The 16,832-nt window shown below is 42.4% G+C and overlaps 1 protein-coding gene across 2 annotated transcripts in view; it reads right to left on the reverse strand.

The window, feature by feature from the left end:
- LOC105565022 (discoidin domain-containing receptor 2-like) overlaps positions 1-16,832 on the reverse strand; it is a 78,207-nt gene that overhangs the window by 16,850 nt on the left and 44,525 nt on the right. For both annotated transcript variants that reach the window (XM_012017839.1, XM_012017838.1), the window contains exons 3-5: positions 5,462-5,564; positions 3,054-3,285; positions 493-640 (exon numbers count right to left, since the gene is read on the reverse strand). In XM_012017839.1, the coding sequence (XP_011873229.1) occupies positions 493-640; positions 3,054-3,285; positions 5,462-5,564 (483 nt within the window). The remainder of the gene's footprint in view (positions 1-492; positions 641-3,053; positions 3,286-5,461; positions 5,565-16,832) is intronic.

Below are 16,832 nucleotides of genomic sequence, written 5' to 3' on the forward strand. Positions count from 1 at the left end.
AGTAATAATATTTGATGCGAATAACGTCAGTTATGTCATTTTCAATGATAATATTTAATTTGGTTACATAATATCCAAATGAGTTTTGTTATGAATAGCAATCGGTTTGCACGCAAAAATTTGTCTGACGGGAGAGATGATGGCCAATGAAAACGTTTGCTTATCCGCGTAAGGGAATTTCCGATGAACACATTATCGACAACTGTTATTATCGCGCCAATTGTCTCTAAAATTACTCCGTTTATTTTACAATAGATATATTGTATAATAAAATGCATTTAAGTAGAATTGCATATACGTACATTTAACTTAATTCTATCAGCTTTAACGAAATATTCGATGCAGATTAAAATTATGATAAAAGCAAAGTACATAAAAATTTTTTTACACAAAGCTTTATCCCCGAGAAAGTCGGGATTTTGAAAATTGGAATATTAACAAATTGTTAAATTCCAAAGTATAAAAGACACCTTGTTCATATATCATACTTACTCGTGTCTCGGCATCCTTTGAGCTCGATGCGAAGGCAAACCGTACGTCTGTGTTCCGAGTGCGGTAAGATCCGGATTTGACTGGCGAAGATAGGTGGAATCAAATTGTGCGATACAACGGTGGAGGTGTCGCTGTTGCCGGTTAAAACCTACGGATCAGTGTCGTGCATATTAATAAAACAGCAGACGAGAGGACGTGAAAGAGTGCAACTTAATGTGAGACTCGATATTTGACTAACAACATCGTCACGTAAAAAAAAAGGAAGTACCTTTCACTTTTCACACGTTGACGAGAAAGATGGATTTTTCGCCGAGCGACTGCAAGTTTGATAATACGACTCTTATTGCGAGGACGGTATTGCATTAATACGATTTAATGGTAATTGACATTCCGCCCGGAAATTTCCCGGTACTTATAGACATCTCAATTTCGGAATCAGTTAATATAATACCGGCGAATGCATACGCGCTTAAATGTGCAGCGCCATTAATTTCCCTGGATGGAAATATCTGAATAGCCGTCTGGTATCGATGACAGTCGCGTTTATCTCGGCGATAATACATTGCGTTGAATACGAACTTTTCGACAAAATTCCGTTTCGGTAAATGTCTGTTGAATTGACATTAACGTAACGAGGCGTTCGTGATTTCCGCGGAAGTCAATTATCCAGAAAACTTATTTGCGGTGCCGCGCTTCGGCTCGTTCCGCTTCTTAATTTAATCTCACCATTTATCGTGCCACATGGGCGTGTGATTACACGATAAGAGATTATTCGGCGTAAATATAACACAACGGCTGTATCATTAAATTAGCCGCCGCTTCATTTTACATTTTACGACCAGTCGCATTGATACCGCGGTGAATTATTAATAAGGGAGGATTTAACGTTTTACGTAACGAAGTAAATGTTGCTCGATGTAACGTCTACAAGCATTGAAATACGGGAGAATACAAAAGTTATTTATGTTTGTCATAAAGTTGCACATATAATTATTATCCTTTATCTCGTCATCTGTTACGCAATCAATGTCGCGCAATGTAGTTATGAAAATTGCAACGTACGGGGAAATAATAGAAAATACACTTGCATGGAAGTTACATCGGGCGTGATAGAAATGGAGATTGTGTGATATAGAAATAATTCCACGCCGCGGTAGAGATGCGTAATGTCGAAGGCAGCGATGCGTGATTCGATCTTGAGCGCGAGAAAAGGAGGAGCCCGATAGAGATGGGAAAAGGGAGGACTTGAAAACGTCTAGCTCTCGAAAAGGGGAAGTTGCACTTTTAGCGGCGCTTAACCATACGTTACGGTACGAAGACATTACGTGCAATTCCAGCGTAAGAATAGATCGCTTATCGATTGCCGCTTCTCACTTCTCACTGTTTCACGAGTGGATCTTGCGAACGGTGGAAGGAGGGCCGCGCGAAATCGAACTCGAAGTTGAGAATATTGTCCGATCAACCGTGAAACAAAAGGATTTTTGATATTACGGTAAAAAGATATGTTCCATTTAAACTGGATACTCCATTGTTTGAGAGACAGTTGGTAAATATTATTGGTTTCCTGGTAATAACGTATATAAAAGAATATCGAGTTATATTTCCTACTGCGTTACACAAATAGGAGTTAAATTACATATTAAATAAATAAATTAATTAAATTATAACTTTATGAGTGCATTGATCAAATCAAATTTTGTGATATGTAAATACAATATAAATCGTGAAAATTGAATATTTACTTTCTCAAATGTCGCTTCGAGAATTTACACACACATTTATACGCAATTACTTAATAATCATAGCGAGAGACTTATCGTCTACTTTTGTTTCCTCTCATTATTTGAATTTTTCTAATTGTTCGTTTCTCTTTATGCTCCCGTCTTACGAGGGAACTTCAACTCGCGATAAAATTTTCCTACGGATAATTGACACGGGAAAAGTTCCATCAATTAGGCATCGTTAAGCGAGTGCCAAGTTCTAACTGTGACTTTGCTAACAAGCGACTTCGAGCCCTGCGTTTCAATGGAATAAAATTCCAATTTGACACCAGGCGCGTGGGTGATTCCGATCGGTTTTGTAGTTTTGTTCTACGTATCGTTTACGTACATTTGTTTGAGTTTGTTCCAATTGAGACACGGTGTAAACTCTCGATAGCTTGCGTACAACACTTCTACAATCGAAATACGTTTGTTGTAATCAAACTCCGCAATTGCTCTCTTCTATGCAATGCGCCACTGGAAACATAGCTTTCGCATGTACTAATTGATATAGAAATACGTTGACCGTATTAAACATATAAAAATGGTTTATATTGTCAAACGAGTGAAAAAGTTATTGGAGAGAAAGTAATTATTAAAAAATTACTTCCATTCCCTTTGTTAAATATAAATACTACTCTTTTATATTGATTAACATTTATATATTAATTTGTGGAAAATATACCGCATCGAGCTTGATCTACATTAAATATTAATCGCAAGAGCGATGAAAGGGAACGTGGCAAATTGCGCTCAACCCTTTCCTACAGATATCATCAACCGTTGCCCGTCCCGTCTTACCTCTTTGTTGTCCCAGCGCTTATATCGGCGCCATCGAGTGAAGCCGGGACGTCGATACTCTACGGTGTAATCTTCGACGTATTCCTGACCGCGGCCGTGATCGTAACGGCCCTGCGTCTGCACACCAGTAATGACGTGAGCACTCTGCAGGTCAACTTGAAGCCACTCGTGAACCCCTTTCTCTATTTGGCTTTTTGGACACCAAGCACCGCCGGCGGTCTCCTTCCGCAGTCTATTTCAAATATTATTAATGTCCTAGAGACGATCCATACAACTGATCGCTATGGCATAATTCCAAAGGTGCAGGGCTATTCTTTTTTTACTGCAATAAATTGAATCTTGCTTCACTTGGAAGTTAATACGTTTTATTGACTGTTACGGTAATAGATTAAATGGAATAATTAATATTTCGACATTGCCGAACCAAACAGATTAACGTGATCCAAACGAAGAAGGATGAATTATTTGCGAGTGAAGGTATTTGTAAGACGACAATTTCGTAAATTGCGGCGCATAATTTACGACCGCCAAAAGTGCGCGAAATTACTGAATCGTATACGGCACTTTGCAAACGAAGGACTCTGCATAAGAGGGTCGTTAGACTTTTCATTTCGAAAATGCCGCGGAATTATCGTTTTACCGTCTTCCCGAGCATAAAAAAGTCTGCCAATTATATTGTACAATTCAGTTACTATCCTTTCAACTAAGAAGAACAATTCGCGAGACCATTTCTGGGTTTTAAGAACTTCCACCTTTTTAAAAGTGTACTTAAACAGTGAATCCGTGATTTACTCGCGCTGCTACTTCTTCGTGCCGTTCCGCTCACGTTTCCTCTTCCTCCGTCGATTATTTACGTTTGTGTTAAATGACGTTAATGAAAGTCTTACTACCTCAATCACTTCTGGCCGAGTGGCATCTCGTACTTAATAACAAAGTTAACTTCACCATAGATCGAGAGGATTCTCGCCTTTTCCGGCCACCTTTCGCTGACGATTGATTTCCGAGCGGCGTTCGTGCCGTACGTTAATTCGTTTACCATTTATAGTTTTTCCGCGTAACTTCGACACAAAGGGCTCTCGTTGTTACAGGAAGAAGTTCCGCGTAGCCGCGGCTGATAGAAATTCCATATTATTAAGTAAATTGCGCTCTCATGGAAACTTTGTACGCGTGAGAAGTGTCAACTAAGTACGAACAAAGCTCTCTATTAATATTGTAGAGCCGCAAACGTGTAGAACGTGGGTGCTTTCTCCGTCCTATTATGTGTAATATTCAACTATTTTTCGTCTTGTTAAAGATTATATTCAAAGATTTACTGTTGCGAAACTTTACCTAGACGATGAATATACATTGAATCTATGGATAATTGAATGTATAGTATAATCTTATTATACGGGATCTCTCCATCTATTCATCAACAATATACAGGGACTATACAATAACTGCTTTTGTGTATGTTGTTATGTACACAGGTCTATTCTTAGACCGACGATTTTGACGTATTTAAACCTTCGGGCGGGTACTCATTTATCAGGCGCGTCTGACGGCTGATCAATGATCACTTTTACCACTGTTTTAATTATCCTCTGCTGAAACATAATAATCTGGCGAAGGGATCGTAATATATTTCTCAATTTACGTATCGTACGTGTTTCGCTTAATTATAGACACTATGACAATGCGGTTCAACTCTGCAAAGTGCGCATTTTGCAATCAATTTTTATTAGTTTAACGAAAAAAATCAATCTGCGGAATGGCGCAAAAATATTTATTATTTTATATATAGCAAATAAAAAATTTAATTTTTTCCATTTCTCTTAGTTTGCCCGTTTTCACCGATTGAACCAGCCGGTTAAATAAATAAAATTGACGCACAATGCATTATACATTTTACGTACGGACATTATTATTATTTTTCATTTGCAACGTGATAACTGAATTATCATCGCAATTTTCTCAAGTTTAGAGAGTGCCGCTTTTAAAGGGCGATTGCTTCGCAGAAATGTATCCTCTATAAGACTCGATTACCGTTTCGCGTAATCAGATTTAATAGTCACAAGCATATTAGGCATGTAACTTCGGGGAAATTAGATTTGAATAAGTTAAAATCCGGGTGCGCGCGTTAAATCAATATCGCCACTGCTCGGAAAAAGCAAACTTTCGCGATAGATGGATTGAATGGGAATCGTTGAGTTATAAACAGAACGCGCGCGACAGCTGCGTAAAATATGGAGGATTAGACACGAGGGGGCGAGAAATGACGCATGGCGTATCCGTGGACGATGCCAGTGTGTTAAAACTCGCGACCTGATAAACGATCGGACCTACCCTTCTCAGAGTGCATTAAAAAATCGTGGAATATCTCTTAAAACTGCGGAAAGCGGTGGATCCGTAAAAGTAAATGTGCTCACCGGCCATTTCGCGGCCCGACGTTCGTCACATACGACGAGGACGCGCTGATAGCTGAATCCGGTATGTCACCCGACTCCATTCCCAAGGACTGGTTGCATGATTCTGAAACATGACGACGCTTTAATGTAATAGACGAGCTAATCATTTCGTTGATATAATCGTCGTTATTAAATTCCGCAGCGATATTCGGTTACCTTTTTATTCGTGCTTTTTGCAAATCAATTCGTCGGAACTTATCTTGAATTTTCAAATTGGGGCAGATTGGCAATTATTGTCCGCGCTAACATTAAATACTCAGTAGAACAATTTCACGGCTGACACTGAGATACTTGCAACGGAGGTAACGTTCATTTATGGATACATCGATCTATCGAGGGTTTCTCGGACGATCCATAACGACGACGACGACGACGACGCACCGCCTGATGTCTTTCAAAGACAGTGGAGTAAAAGAAACAATGGCGCGCGTGATATCGCGCGCACCATTGTGCCAGTAGGGAGAGCTCTTTAAAGTTGAAGTGTATCCACAGGAATCACGAACGTAAACAGCAATTACGACGTCGCCGTCGCAATCGTTGTTCGCGAAGTTGGGATAAGTGGCAAATGGCTCGAAGCCTCGAGGCGCATCGCCGCCGGGATATTATCCAATCACTATACTTATTAGTCTTTCAGCGATCTCATTCACGTTTCAATTCGCGTTACGTTTACTGTCATTCGGTTGTAATCTTTCCATTAAAGTTTTCGTTGGACAACAAAAAGCTGCGGCGCGCGCGAACGGAGCCCCCGTCCGTCGTTGTAAAACTTCATACTGCCGCGCGAGGATCAATCGCCCTGAATAAATTTGTTCTGCGAGATCGAGCGGCGATCCATCTATCTCGCGCGAATTTATTTGCAATTAAGATAAGATCAATCCTATATATAGTATATATATCTTAATTGAAACAAATGTCGCTATTGTATATACAAATACACAATAGCGACATTTGTTTCACAGTGCAGATCAAGTTTATCTTTTTTTTTTAGATCTGTTCCCCCGAAATCTCGACCGATAGAGAAGCGAGAAGATTACATCATTTTCATTTATATTATATATCAGTTGTAATTAGGATTGTTACCTTCTTGCGCTGCCGTTACAACGCCAGGAAACATTACAGCCGCGCGATTTATTTTCGGACATACAGCGGCACCTACGCGGAATAACGAATAGTTGGAGGGCGGGCGCAGAAACGTATCTTCCGGTTCTCAAATCAGCGAACAGGAAGAATCGTTCGCGTACGAGCCTGTTCTTATTGGTCTCAAGCAGCGTATAATCGAACGTGAGCGCGCGTATGGTCGATTAAATCTTTTCGCATGCCTGTCAGCTCTGCGGTTTATGTTGGTTCGGCAACCCTCTTAGAGAAACTCCCCCCGAAGAAGTAAACGACCGGGCCAAACCGGCCGGGAGAGCGGAAAGGAATTTCTTCTCGCGACGGTAAAATCAGGAACTCGGGCAATAAACATTGCGATTGTCGCTATTGCCGTGGCTCGCTTGAAAGCAGCTCCGCGGGGAGAGGTGATTCTATCAAAATCTACTAGACATCGTTACAACGAAATCCACTAAAAACTTCATAGATCTTTCAACAGCGCGGGTCGAAAATTCGCGGGAGAGAGCTTTGCGGTGTTAAGAAAGCGAGAACATCGCCGGGGATGACAAAGGATCGCTATGAGAAACGTTTTCACGAGGATTTAACCGGCTAGTTTGCGACGCCAGACGACGCTATTTACAGCGGAAGTATTTTAATAACGTCAGCCGCGGTTGACCTCGTTCTCATTTGCCGCAATTGTTTTTTTAATGTGCACTGTGAAAAGCGATGACGATGTAATCAATGAAACGGAGGAGCGCATCGAGCACAATTTTTCTTTATTTACGAGGTGTAAAAATATTTTCCGGTTTATTCGGTCAGTGCAGCTCCGAAGAGAAATGACACACTGCACATGCGCGAGATTAAATTGAAAAATTAAATTACAGGGGAATCGTGAAATTAAACAGTGCGCACGGTTTATCGTAACTTCTTATCCGATGTAACTTTACGCCAAAGTTTTTATACGCTCGAATTGTTGCGTTACGGTAAAGCAGCAAGGGGCATTTTGTAGCCACTCCGCGGATCCCGGTAGACATCCGGGCGCGAGACGTATGGAAATCGCATGGACATTTGAACTTGGAAACGTATTCATAGAATTCTCGCGCTCCATCTTTCCCTTCGGTGTGCGCAAATATTCCTTCGCTTTGTTCCAATCCACAAATAGAGCAGATAAGAGAAAAGAAACACATGTCAAACGTTCGATCGAAAACAGTGGAAGCCGACGCACCAGTCACAAACGACGTGAAATAACGCAAACCCCGAGAGAAGCGGTACGCTGCCGCCATTTGTCGTTTATATTGTTTTCGCGCCGTGTAACGGAATAAGCAGCGAAAGGATGACTTCGCAAACTCCACCAAAAAAAAAATCATACACTCATGAGAAGTGACATGAGAGTCGTAAGACGAATTACAACGAGAGCGTACAAAAAGATTACACCCAGAAAAAAGTTTATTCGAAATCAAACAAATTTAGAAAAATTAAACAATATATGAGAACACGACAATGTGCCAAACTTACAAATCTTAAATCTTTCTGAAAATCGTGAATCTATATACCGTTTCTTTCCACATTAGTTCTACGCGCCGATTTCTTTTTCGGACGTAACGCAGTTTATTTTACACGCGGAATTATTATCGTCAGCAGTTTCACATATTCGATTCGATAATTATTTTTCAAATGCAATTCGCATTTTTCTGATGCTACATTTAGCATTCAATACCCCCCATTTTCCCCGTTTCATGTAAATTAATTTTATTGCGAAAAATATTACCCCAGCCAGGATTCGAGCCTGGGGACCTCCCTCAATCAGTGACGGGCGTCTTAGCCAGCTCGTCCACTGGGGCTGTATTATAGTGTGTTATGTATAAGCTTTGTGTCCGAAATATTTAGAATGACCCCGTAGAGTGGACAGTGTGGATAGCCGAGGAAATACAATGCATTGGTTAAAACCCGCCTACATATTTCAAGTATAATCTTCCCGGGATCACTCTCTGTTTTCTATAATTCAACCTCGTACTTGTCGGAATGCTCATGCGCATCTCCCGGGCCAGTAAGTAACAGCCCATTGTCCGGGTAGGAGAATCCTGACGCGAGGTCGGTGGTATACGAGGCGTTTCGTGGATTCATTGCGACGCATTCCACGTCGAACTATTCGTCTTGCCAGGTGGCGTGCAATTTGGCGAACCCGGGGACACGACAGCCGGAAATCCGGACACCTCGGCCGCAGTCGGTGCCACGAAGACGCCCTTCAGGAGTGGCGGGCGCGAGCGCCTCGGCGCCTCCATGGTCTCGCAACGACGTGCTGGAGATTCGCACGATGAATTTGAAGGCAGTTTCAACTGTTGTAACGTTCGACAATCGCGTTCAAACGCGCATTACTTTATTACTTTTATTTCATTCGCGAGCTCGCGCAGCATTTTCGAGCCCCACGGTATTTCTCATTCAGCGCGTTGCTCCTATTGTTTCCACGTCGGGCGCAACAGCGGTGATTTTTCCGTCAATTCGTAGAAAAATGGAAACTTATTTTTTTTGTTTGTAAAATTTTATCGTCAGTTTGTACAGCGATTACGCGAAACAACAAATTTTCGAAAATCAAGTCGGCCGTTCCGCCAGGTGAACGCACTCGCCGAGCTAATTCCGCACGCGTGCGCGTACGTTAACGTTTCACACGAATATTGTAAAGCTGCCCGCCGAGGTGTTCTCCGCGTCACCTGGTCCACTTTGTCCCCCGTTACTATCGAATGAAAATCCGGCTTGGAAACTTCCCCGTTCGCGATGCTCTCTGCACAATCGGCTTTCTCCATTCTTCGGGTACGTTTGTCCGCACGGATGAACAGCGCACGGGTGACCGACGGGTCTCGTTTTTGCACGGCGACTCCTGTTTGTCCTCGTTTGAAATAAGGATTCCGGATTGGAGGGTTGATGTTACCTGTTCGAACTCAACTGCGCGAGGGGTGAGATCTTTTTTTCTCCCTCCCTTCCCCCCCCCTCTCTCTCTTCCCTTGTTTGTTTCTGCCTGGTTCTCGATTCGTTCGGACCGATGGGAGCACGTCAGGTGTTCCGCCTATAATCCTCCGAACTAAGCACGAATGGAACTGCAGGGATAGTTGATCCTGCCCGATGGCATGGCCATGTTTCTCCGCACCGCACTTGACCCGCCACCCATTTTTAAGAGTTATCGATTTCTGTTTATAATTGCGATCGAAGGCAGCGGCGTTGTTTAAAGATTGGAGGTTCGCCGGGCGAGTTTTTTCAAGGATTTTACCGCGTTGACGTATCGATTTGATAAACTCCGTTAATGGGGTACGCCCGACGTCAGGCTGTTCTGCGGGCAAAATTCGTCAGGCTTATTACAAGATAATTGGTAGCCGCTTCATCGGCTCGTTATCGCGTAGTCCGAGGCGCAATTCGAAAATCGTGTTAGCGGTGTACGTCGATGGACTGGACGATTATTCGTCCATTATCATCGCGTACATGCTCTCGTCCCGGTGTCTGGATTACAATACCAAATGATAGCCATCAGAAATGCACGACAGAACTTCGCAACAGCCCTTGGTCGCCCTTGGTGGTAGGGGATCGGATTTACGTGCCGCGAGATATACGTAGATCGCCATCTGCGAGTGTGTTTGCGGCGACGTTAACACGAAACACGTTCACGTTTCCGTTTTCCACCCGTCGTGCCCGCGCGCCGTCGACGGCAATTCGACGGGAAGACAGGCACTGCGTGGCACTGCGAGAGGGGCGGCCCGTTCCGCACGAGAGTTTTCGAAGACGAAAACGCATATACGTATGTAAATATAATAATACATAAAGCCGCGTTTTATGTACGTGCACACGCACACACGCACACACGCACGCGCGCATACCCCCTCGGGCTCTCACCGATGTCGCGGGGCGACGCCATTCGGAAAACCATCACGCTACTAGGCTATATTTTACCTCGTAAATGGATGTGTCTGGCCGAACGTGAATTTCTTACCTGATATCAACTGCCGATCCGCGGGGATATCGATGAATAGGACGGGGGAACGCGACGTATATTCGTACAGTTCGCGGATATGCAAGCATCCGAGCTCGTCAGGATTTTTATTATACCGCGTACGTGCTCTACGTTTTTCACGTATGAAATATCACATGTCTCTCGTTACACTGCAGGCAGCGTTCTGCAGTTTTGCGGAATTTGCCTTTATTACCCTCCACCATTTTTATTTATTTCATCGGGTTATCATTGTAAAGCGCGCGCGATTCAGAAGCCAGCGCGAAGCCGGGAGCCGCGAATAATTGTAATTAAGCTAAAATGCACGGGGTACAATGAAGCGAATAAACAATCGCGTATCGCGTAACAAAATAACAAGCTAATTAGACATTTTTTTTATACGCGCACGCTTAATCGATACCATTATGAAATATTTTATACGCCATTGAAAAGTTCCCGCGTGAAGCGAACGGTTCGAAATCCACGCGCTTGCGAGACGCGCTGGAGTAATTCTGCACTTTTGGCACTTTTTCCTCCTAGAACTGTCAATTCGTGAAAACATTTGTATAATATACAAATTATGTGGCTTTTGTGTGCGAACCGACAGTGTTCCACACTAGTCGGACTGAATCAGAGAACAGCGTGGTATCATTGAAATTAAGTTTAGAAGCCTTTAGGTAACCTATAACTTATTCGAGTGAATACATTTTTTGTTGGGCTCCTAAACTTAATTTCAATGATACCATGTTCTTTGAATTAATAGTGGGACACTGTCGGTCTGTACACAAAAACCACATAATTTGTATATTACACAAATGCTTTCATGAATTGACAGTTCTAGGAGCAAAAAGTGCCAAAAGTGCATAATCACCCCAACATCCCCTTAACGGCTAACGAATCTTCCATTAAGCTCCGAAGCTAAGCGCGAAAGCAGTTGCGCGCATTTTAATATGTCACGGCGTTAGTCGCGCGAAATTGTTCCCGGCCACTTTGTCGGAATATTAAGGCCGGCAGTCTGTACCGTAGCGGCTTCTGAGGCGTCCATCGTAACGGCGTGTTTATTGTAATGAGCGAGTCGGAAGAACGTCGTAAAGTTAAAGACCAAACGCCGCGCTTGTGTATTACAGAGAAACTACAATAGAATTCCAGGCGGGAGTCGTCGTACAGCAATTCCGGGCGAGTTTTCAAACGGGGCAGTTAAAATTGAACCGGGTGACGCTAATTCGGGGCCCGTTGTTAACGTTATTCGCAATTAATGCTCATGGTCTTTCATGGAGAACGGCCCCGGATTATACGCGGCGGTGCGTTTGCGCCGCGGACGGAAATAGTTTCCGACCGAACGTCACTATTACCTATGTATCCAAAAAGCCTGGGCTTTATCGGGGATTACTCCGAGGAAGCGAGAAAAATCGAACGATATTTCGATATATGACGATTTTAGATCCTTTTCCGAGGCGCGTGAAAGAATAAAGTTTCCTAAATAATTCGAGGGGCTCTACGCAAAATTCTGCGTAAAGTATAAAAAGTGTCATGCAGACGGAAAACAAATAGCATTCGTAGTCGTCTGATTTGTTCCTCGAAAGTAAACGAATTGTATAAATAAAACGGAAATGAATTTTGAAAAATTGTAATGGACGTTCAATTAAAAAGTGTCTTCGTGCACGAATGGAACACATAGCTCGCGGTCCTATATATATTAAAAGTGGTATTTTTTTAAATCTTCGTGCACCACACATCACATATTGACATGTCACCCATAACACAATTTGCATATTTTTCCGTGTACATCAGCCTTTCCGCGCCTCCCAATCTCACGCACTGTTTCTGGTTGGCAGAACTCGTATCATATTGCGTCGCTCGAACACGGGGAATACGCGAGCGCGAGTTTACGTGTTACGTGTTCCGCAGATCGTAAATCGTAAAGTTACGAAATGGACGTACGGTCCACTGCCGGAAAATGTTACGTAGCACTCGGCCCGTTTACGGTTTCATGCTGAAAGGCGCGCGCACGCGACGCTACGTATTTTTAAGCGTTCCCGCAAATCTGACTTACAATAAAAATAAGAAGAATATTGACCTCCCCCCCCCCCACAATTGTATACCAATATCATGACCACGGTCTTACATACAGGTCTGGAAACTCGGGCAAATTTTGGTGGTGGGGATGTTTCCAAAATTTAAGCCATTTTTAGCGCACAGTCTTGCCACCAGCGTGTCGCTGTTATCGCAAGGTGCTGTAAAAGTGAAAACCTAATCATTAAACTCAACGTTAGTGCATGGCTCAGTGTACATTCCAAGGAATTGTCTTGGATAGTCCATAATGACCAATTCTTGCCTAGTCCAAAAATGCAAAACGGGTAATAAACTTTTATGATGAAGTTAAAACTACCTTACACTGACCGATGGCAGCGACACACAGCGCAAACTAATTTTATTGAACTGTTTACTGCTCGTAATATTATTGGCCTTATAATCTTGATAATTTCTTGATAAAATAAGAAGCTTTGTACATGTGACACTTTACATCGAGATAAAAGATCTAGCCCTGCGCTTTAATATAAGGGAGATAACTGCGCATTATAACGCGAGATCTGACAGGTGTAATCTTGGCTGATAACGAAGGAGCAGTGTCTCTTCCAAGTTTGACAGAATAAATCTCCCTCGATTTACTATCCCAAAGCCGGCGATTTTGTTTAAGCACGCACGCCGTATTTCTCATCTTCTGTCTTCCCTCTTTGTGCGTGATATGAAAAATAATCTTCGATATAATGGCTCGGCGAAACGGCAAACATCTTTTACAACGGAATCTCAGGCTGAAACTCCTATCACCGGTACTGCGAGAAAATTCCTTCGATCCATACGACGGAATTCTATTAGCTAGAGCACATAAAATCTGGAAGAAGGTAAAGCGACTCGCGCTGATTAAATCGGTAAATTTACAAATCATGTAATTGTACCCGGCCAAATACTCCGGGTATTTACGCTTCGTATTTAACTAATTAATTCGAAACACATTTATGCACACACGTCGTTTCTTATTATAGTAATTCCCATTCCTTTAGAATATATTTTCCTCGCTCCGCCCTCGTCAAATGTTATTAACAAATCTGCTGTTTCGATTCTCATTACATTTCATTGTGTCACTCCATATATCGAGAGTAACGAACCTACGGTCTGGCACTGCGTGGCTCGTGGTGAGAAAAGACTCGTGATCGCAGAGTGACAGACTTCCTATCGTGTACTTTAATTAGCGGCAGCGACACCCGGATGAAATCAGTAGCCAGGAAAATAATGGGAGAGTGTACTGGGAGAGTTTACGAACTAGCAGGCATCACCGTACTGATTACAAAACAGCGAGAGGCGGAGACGTGTGGCGTGTAAATACCTGCGCGAGAAATAATTTTGGAAAACGTCGGAGTTTAATAAAATTGTCGCGCATTAATTAATTGCGTGCCATCCAAGTTCTAAAACGTTAACGTTATTTTACAAACAGATGCCTTCGAATGACGAAACGAGATTTATATACGTAGCGGAAAAGCATTGTAAAGGGGAAAAGGAAACCGACGAGGGAAAGGAAAATAGAACAAAGAAAGGAATTATCCTCAGGTGGTTGCTTTTATAAGAGACTTAACGTATACGATGGGTCGCGGGATTGACGTGTCTCTTAAGGGCTAGCATTGAAAGATGCGATGAGGAGAGATCGATCGACGCGAAGCAGGGAGCACAAATAAGATATTCCCCCGACTACTAAACCGGCATTGTAAAATCAAAAAAATATATATATATATATTCCACGTTTCAGTTATCCTGTAGAAAGATTTAAGCGGCTCTTAAAATTCACCTCCAAATATTCGCTTACACAAAAATTAAAACAACTTCCTCGTAAATTGTAACGGACGTAAAAATACTTGTAATTAAATGTTTCCTTTATTACATCTCTTTGTTAAATCTTTGCTAAATGTTTTCGTTTTATTGTCCCACTTAAATCGCTGTCGTTGATGCATTTACGGTGCACCTCGGTGTATCACACCTAACGCGTTCAGGATACCATGGAATATGAATATTCCGTAAAGTGAGAAAGAGGAGGCGTTCATGCGCGCGGACGGCTCGGAGCTCGATTGTTGGCGGGGAATGAGAACGGAATAGGATGAGACTTAACGTGCACGACGGGTCGTAGGATTGACGTGTTCCTTATAAACCAGAAGGGCGAGGCGAAGATAGTAACGGAGGAACCAGACGCGAAAGTGAAGGAGAGCATTGGAGGGTGGAAGGATAGTGGATGGAAAGGATGACGAGTGGAGGAGGAAGACGGGGATAAGGTAGGAAGGCACGTCGCGGCGCCTGCACGCCGTGGAAGCCCGATTGTTCTCCGCAACCGACTGTGTCTCATTACTTCGAATTGGCTAGCCGTAGACAATGCCAGCGGGTAATACGATTATCCGGAAGATGGTTTTCAGCGGCCACCCCTTCGTTTCTATCGTCCCCCTCCTCCGGGCTCCGATGTCCTTTTACGCTCTTACGTTTCAACCCCGCGCCGTCGTATAAACCCTTTTTCCGGGGCATGTTGAGAAAATCGGGGTCCGCGGGCTTGTACAGGATTGGAAGAGGAGGCGGGCGCGCAGGTGACGGCGACCGAAGAGACAATGGACCGACGCGTACGCCGTGCGAGGTCCCCGTTCTTATTCGTCGCGGGGACAAGAATCGAAGATTAACCGCTTGCCGCGGCCTCAAATCGAAGACGACGGCGCTCTCCGAACGTGGAGTGCCGCCGAAACTTTGAATGCGAGGGAAGGGACGAGTGCTTTTCGCGACGCAACAAATAGAACGGCTTTTCAAACGTACTCCGCTCAGCTCCGGTTGCACTTCGCCGGTCGCCCGAACATTTCACCGCGTTTTTACTTACATCAGCGTATATGGCGAGCTCCGCTCGGTTCGAGTGTGTTCCGCGTATTTCTGGCATTCAAGAGGCAATTCAGTTGAACCTACAGTCTGCGTCCTGCGTTTCGAAATTTTGTGGTTAGCGAAGAGTTGAAACGTTTTTCTACTAAAAATTACAAGGGAAAAAAAAGGATATTCCTGGACTGGGGGAGAAAAAGAAATTTCTTCGAATCTGCGAAATTATTGTTCGTTTAACTTCGCTCTCATTTTAAATGTTATACTAGTTTCACGAAAAATTTTCCATACAGCGAAAATAATTTGTTAATTCGAAACTTTCACCGGAGCTATTTTCCTTGGATAACGTAGATAGTATTTCTTGATGCATGAAACATGACTTACCATAACACAATGAACACGTTTACTTGTCTCTTACTCTCGTATATGAAACAAAAAGATGCTTAATACTGCAACGGATTTCAAAGATAAACTCAGTCAAATCTCCTCGTTTTAAAGGATGACTTCAATTCTTTTTTTTTTATTTGCAAGCATGCCACTGTAACTTGGCTTTCATCGTGTCGCTCATTTGAATTCCCTTTTCCAAGTTGCTTCGCCTAGGAAAGAGCTGCCGAGCGTGTTGGACAAAGATTAGACGAGAAAGACCGGACGGTGGAAAGAGAAGACGAGCGAAGATGAGTTGAAAAGACAATGAGCCACTAGAAGCGTGACGTTTTCTTTCATCCATACAAAGATAAAAGTCGAAGGTTGATCTACGAGAAATATCCTTTGTTCTCCCACCGTTACTTATATATCTGCAAGGAAATCAACTTTCTATTAGAAAAACGATATAAAATCAGCCAATTTCCTCGATGCAAATAAATAAGATTTACGAAACTAAAGTGATTATGCAATAGTAAGAGAATATTATTCCCAATATAAAGGATTTGTGATACATTAATATATTGATTATAACTAATTGATAATTAATATTGATTGTGTAATGTCGAAAGCTTTTCAATTTAGTTTAATTAATATGAAACAAGTATCTTCTAGTATGTGGAATATGGAACACGTTGTTTATGTACTTGTGTCCAGTTCTTTTGCGATAGAATTTATAATCACATGATTATGATTAAGTGCTAAGTGATAAAGAATACATTATACTTTGTTCTACCATACCACTCAGCTAAATACTTTCGTTAATAAATACCTTCGAGTATTATCTTACTTTCCACCGAAATGTTTAAATTTTATATAATTCGTTATATTCTAGAAATTTAACAAAAGTTTTAAAGTGACAAAATGAATAAGATGAAATGACTTATAATTTTTATATTTCAAACGCGGTTAACATTTTTTTCCCTTTTGCATTATTTTGTGAGTTGCATATAACGAGGA

The sequence above is a fragment of the Vollenhovia emeryi genome, unplaced genomic scaffold (genome assembly GCF_000949405.1).
Source record: "Vollenhovia emeryi isolate VEMERY1.0 unplaced genomic scaffold, V.emery_V1.0 DF939156.1, whole genome shotgun sequence".
NCBI classification, from domain to species: Eukaryota; Metazoa; Arthropoda; class Insecta; order Hymenoptera; family Formicidae; genus Vollenhovia; species Vollenhovia emeryi.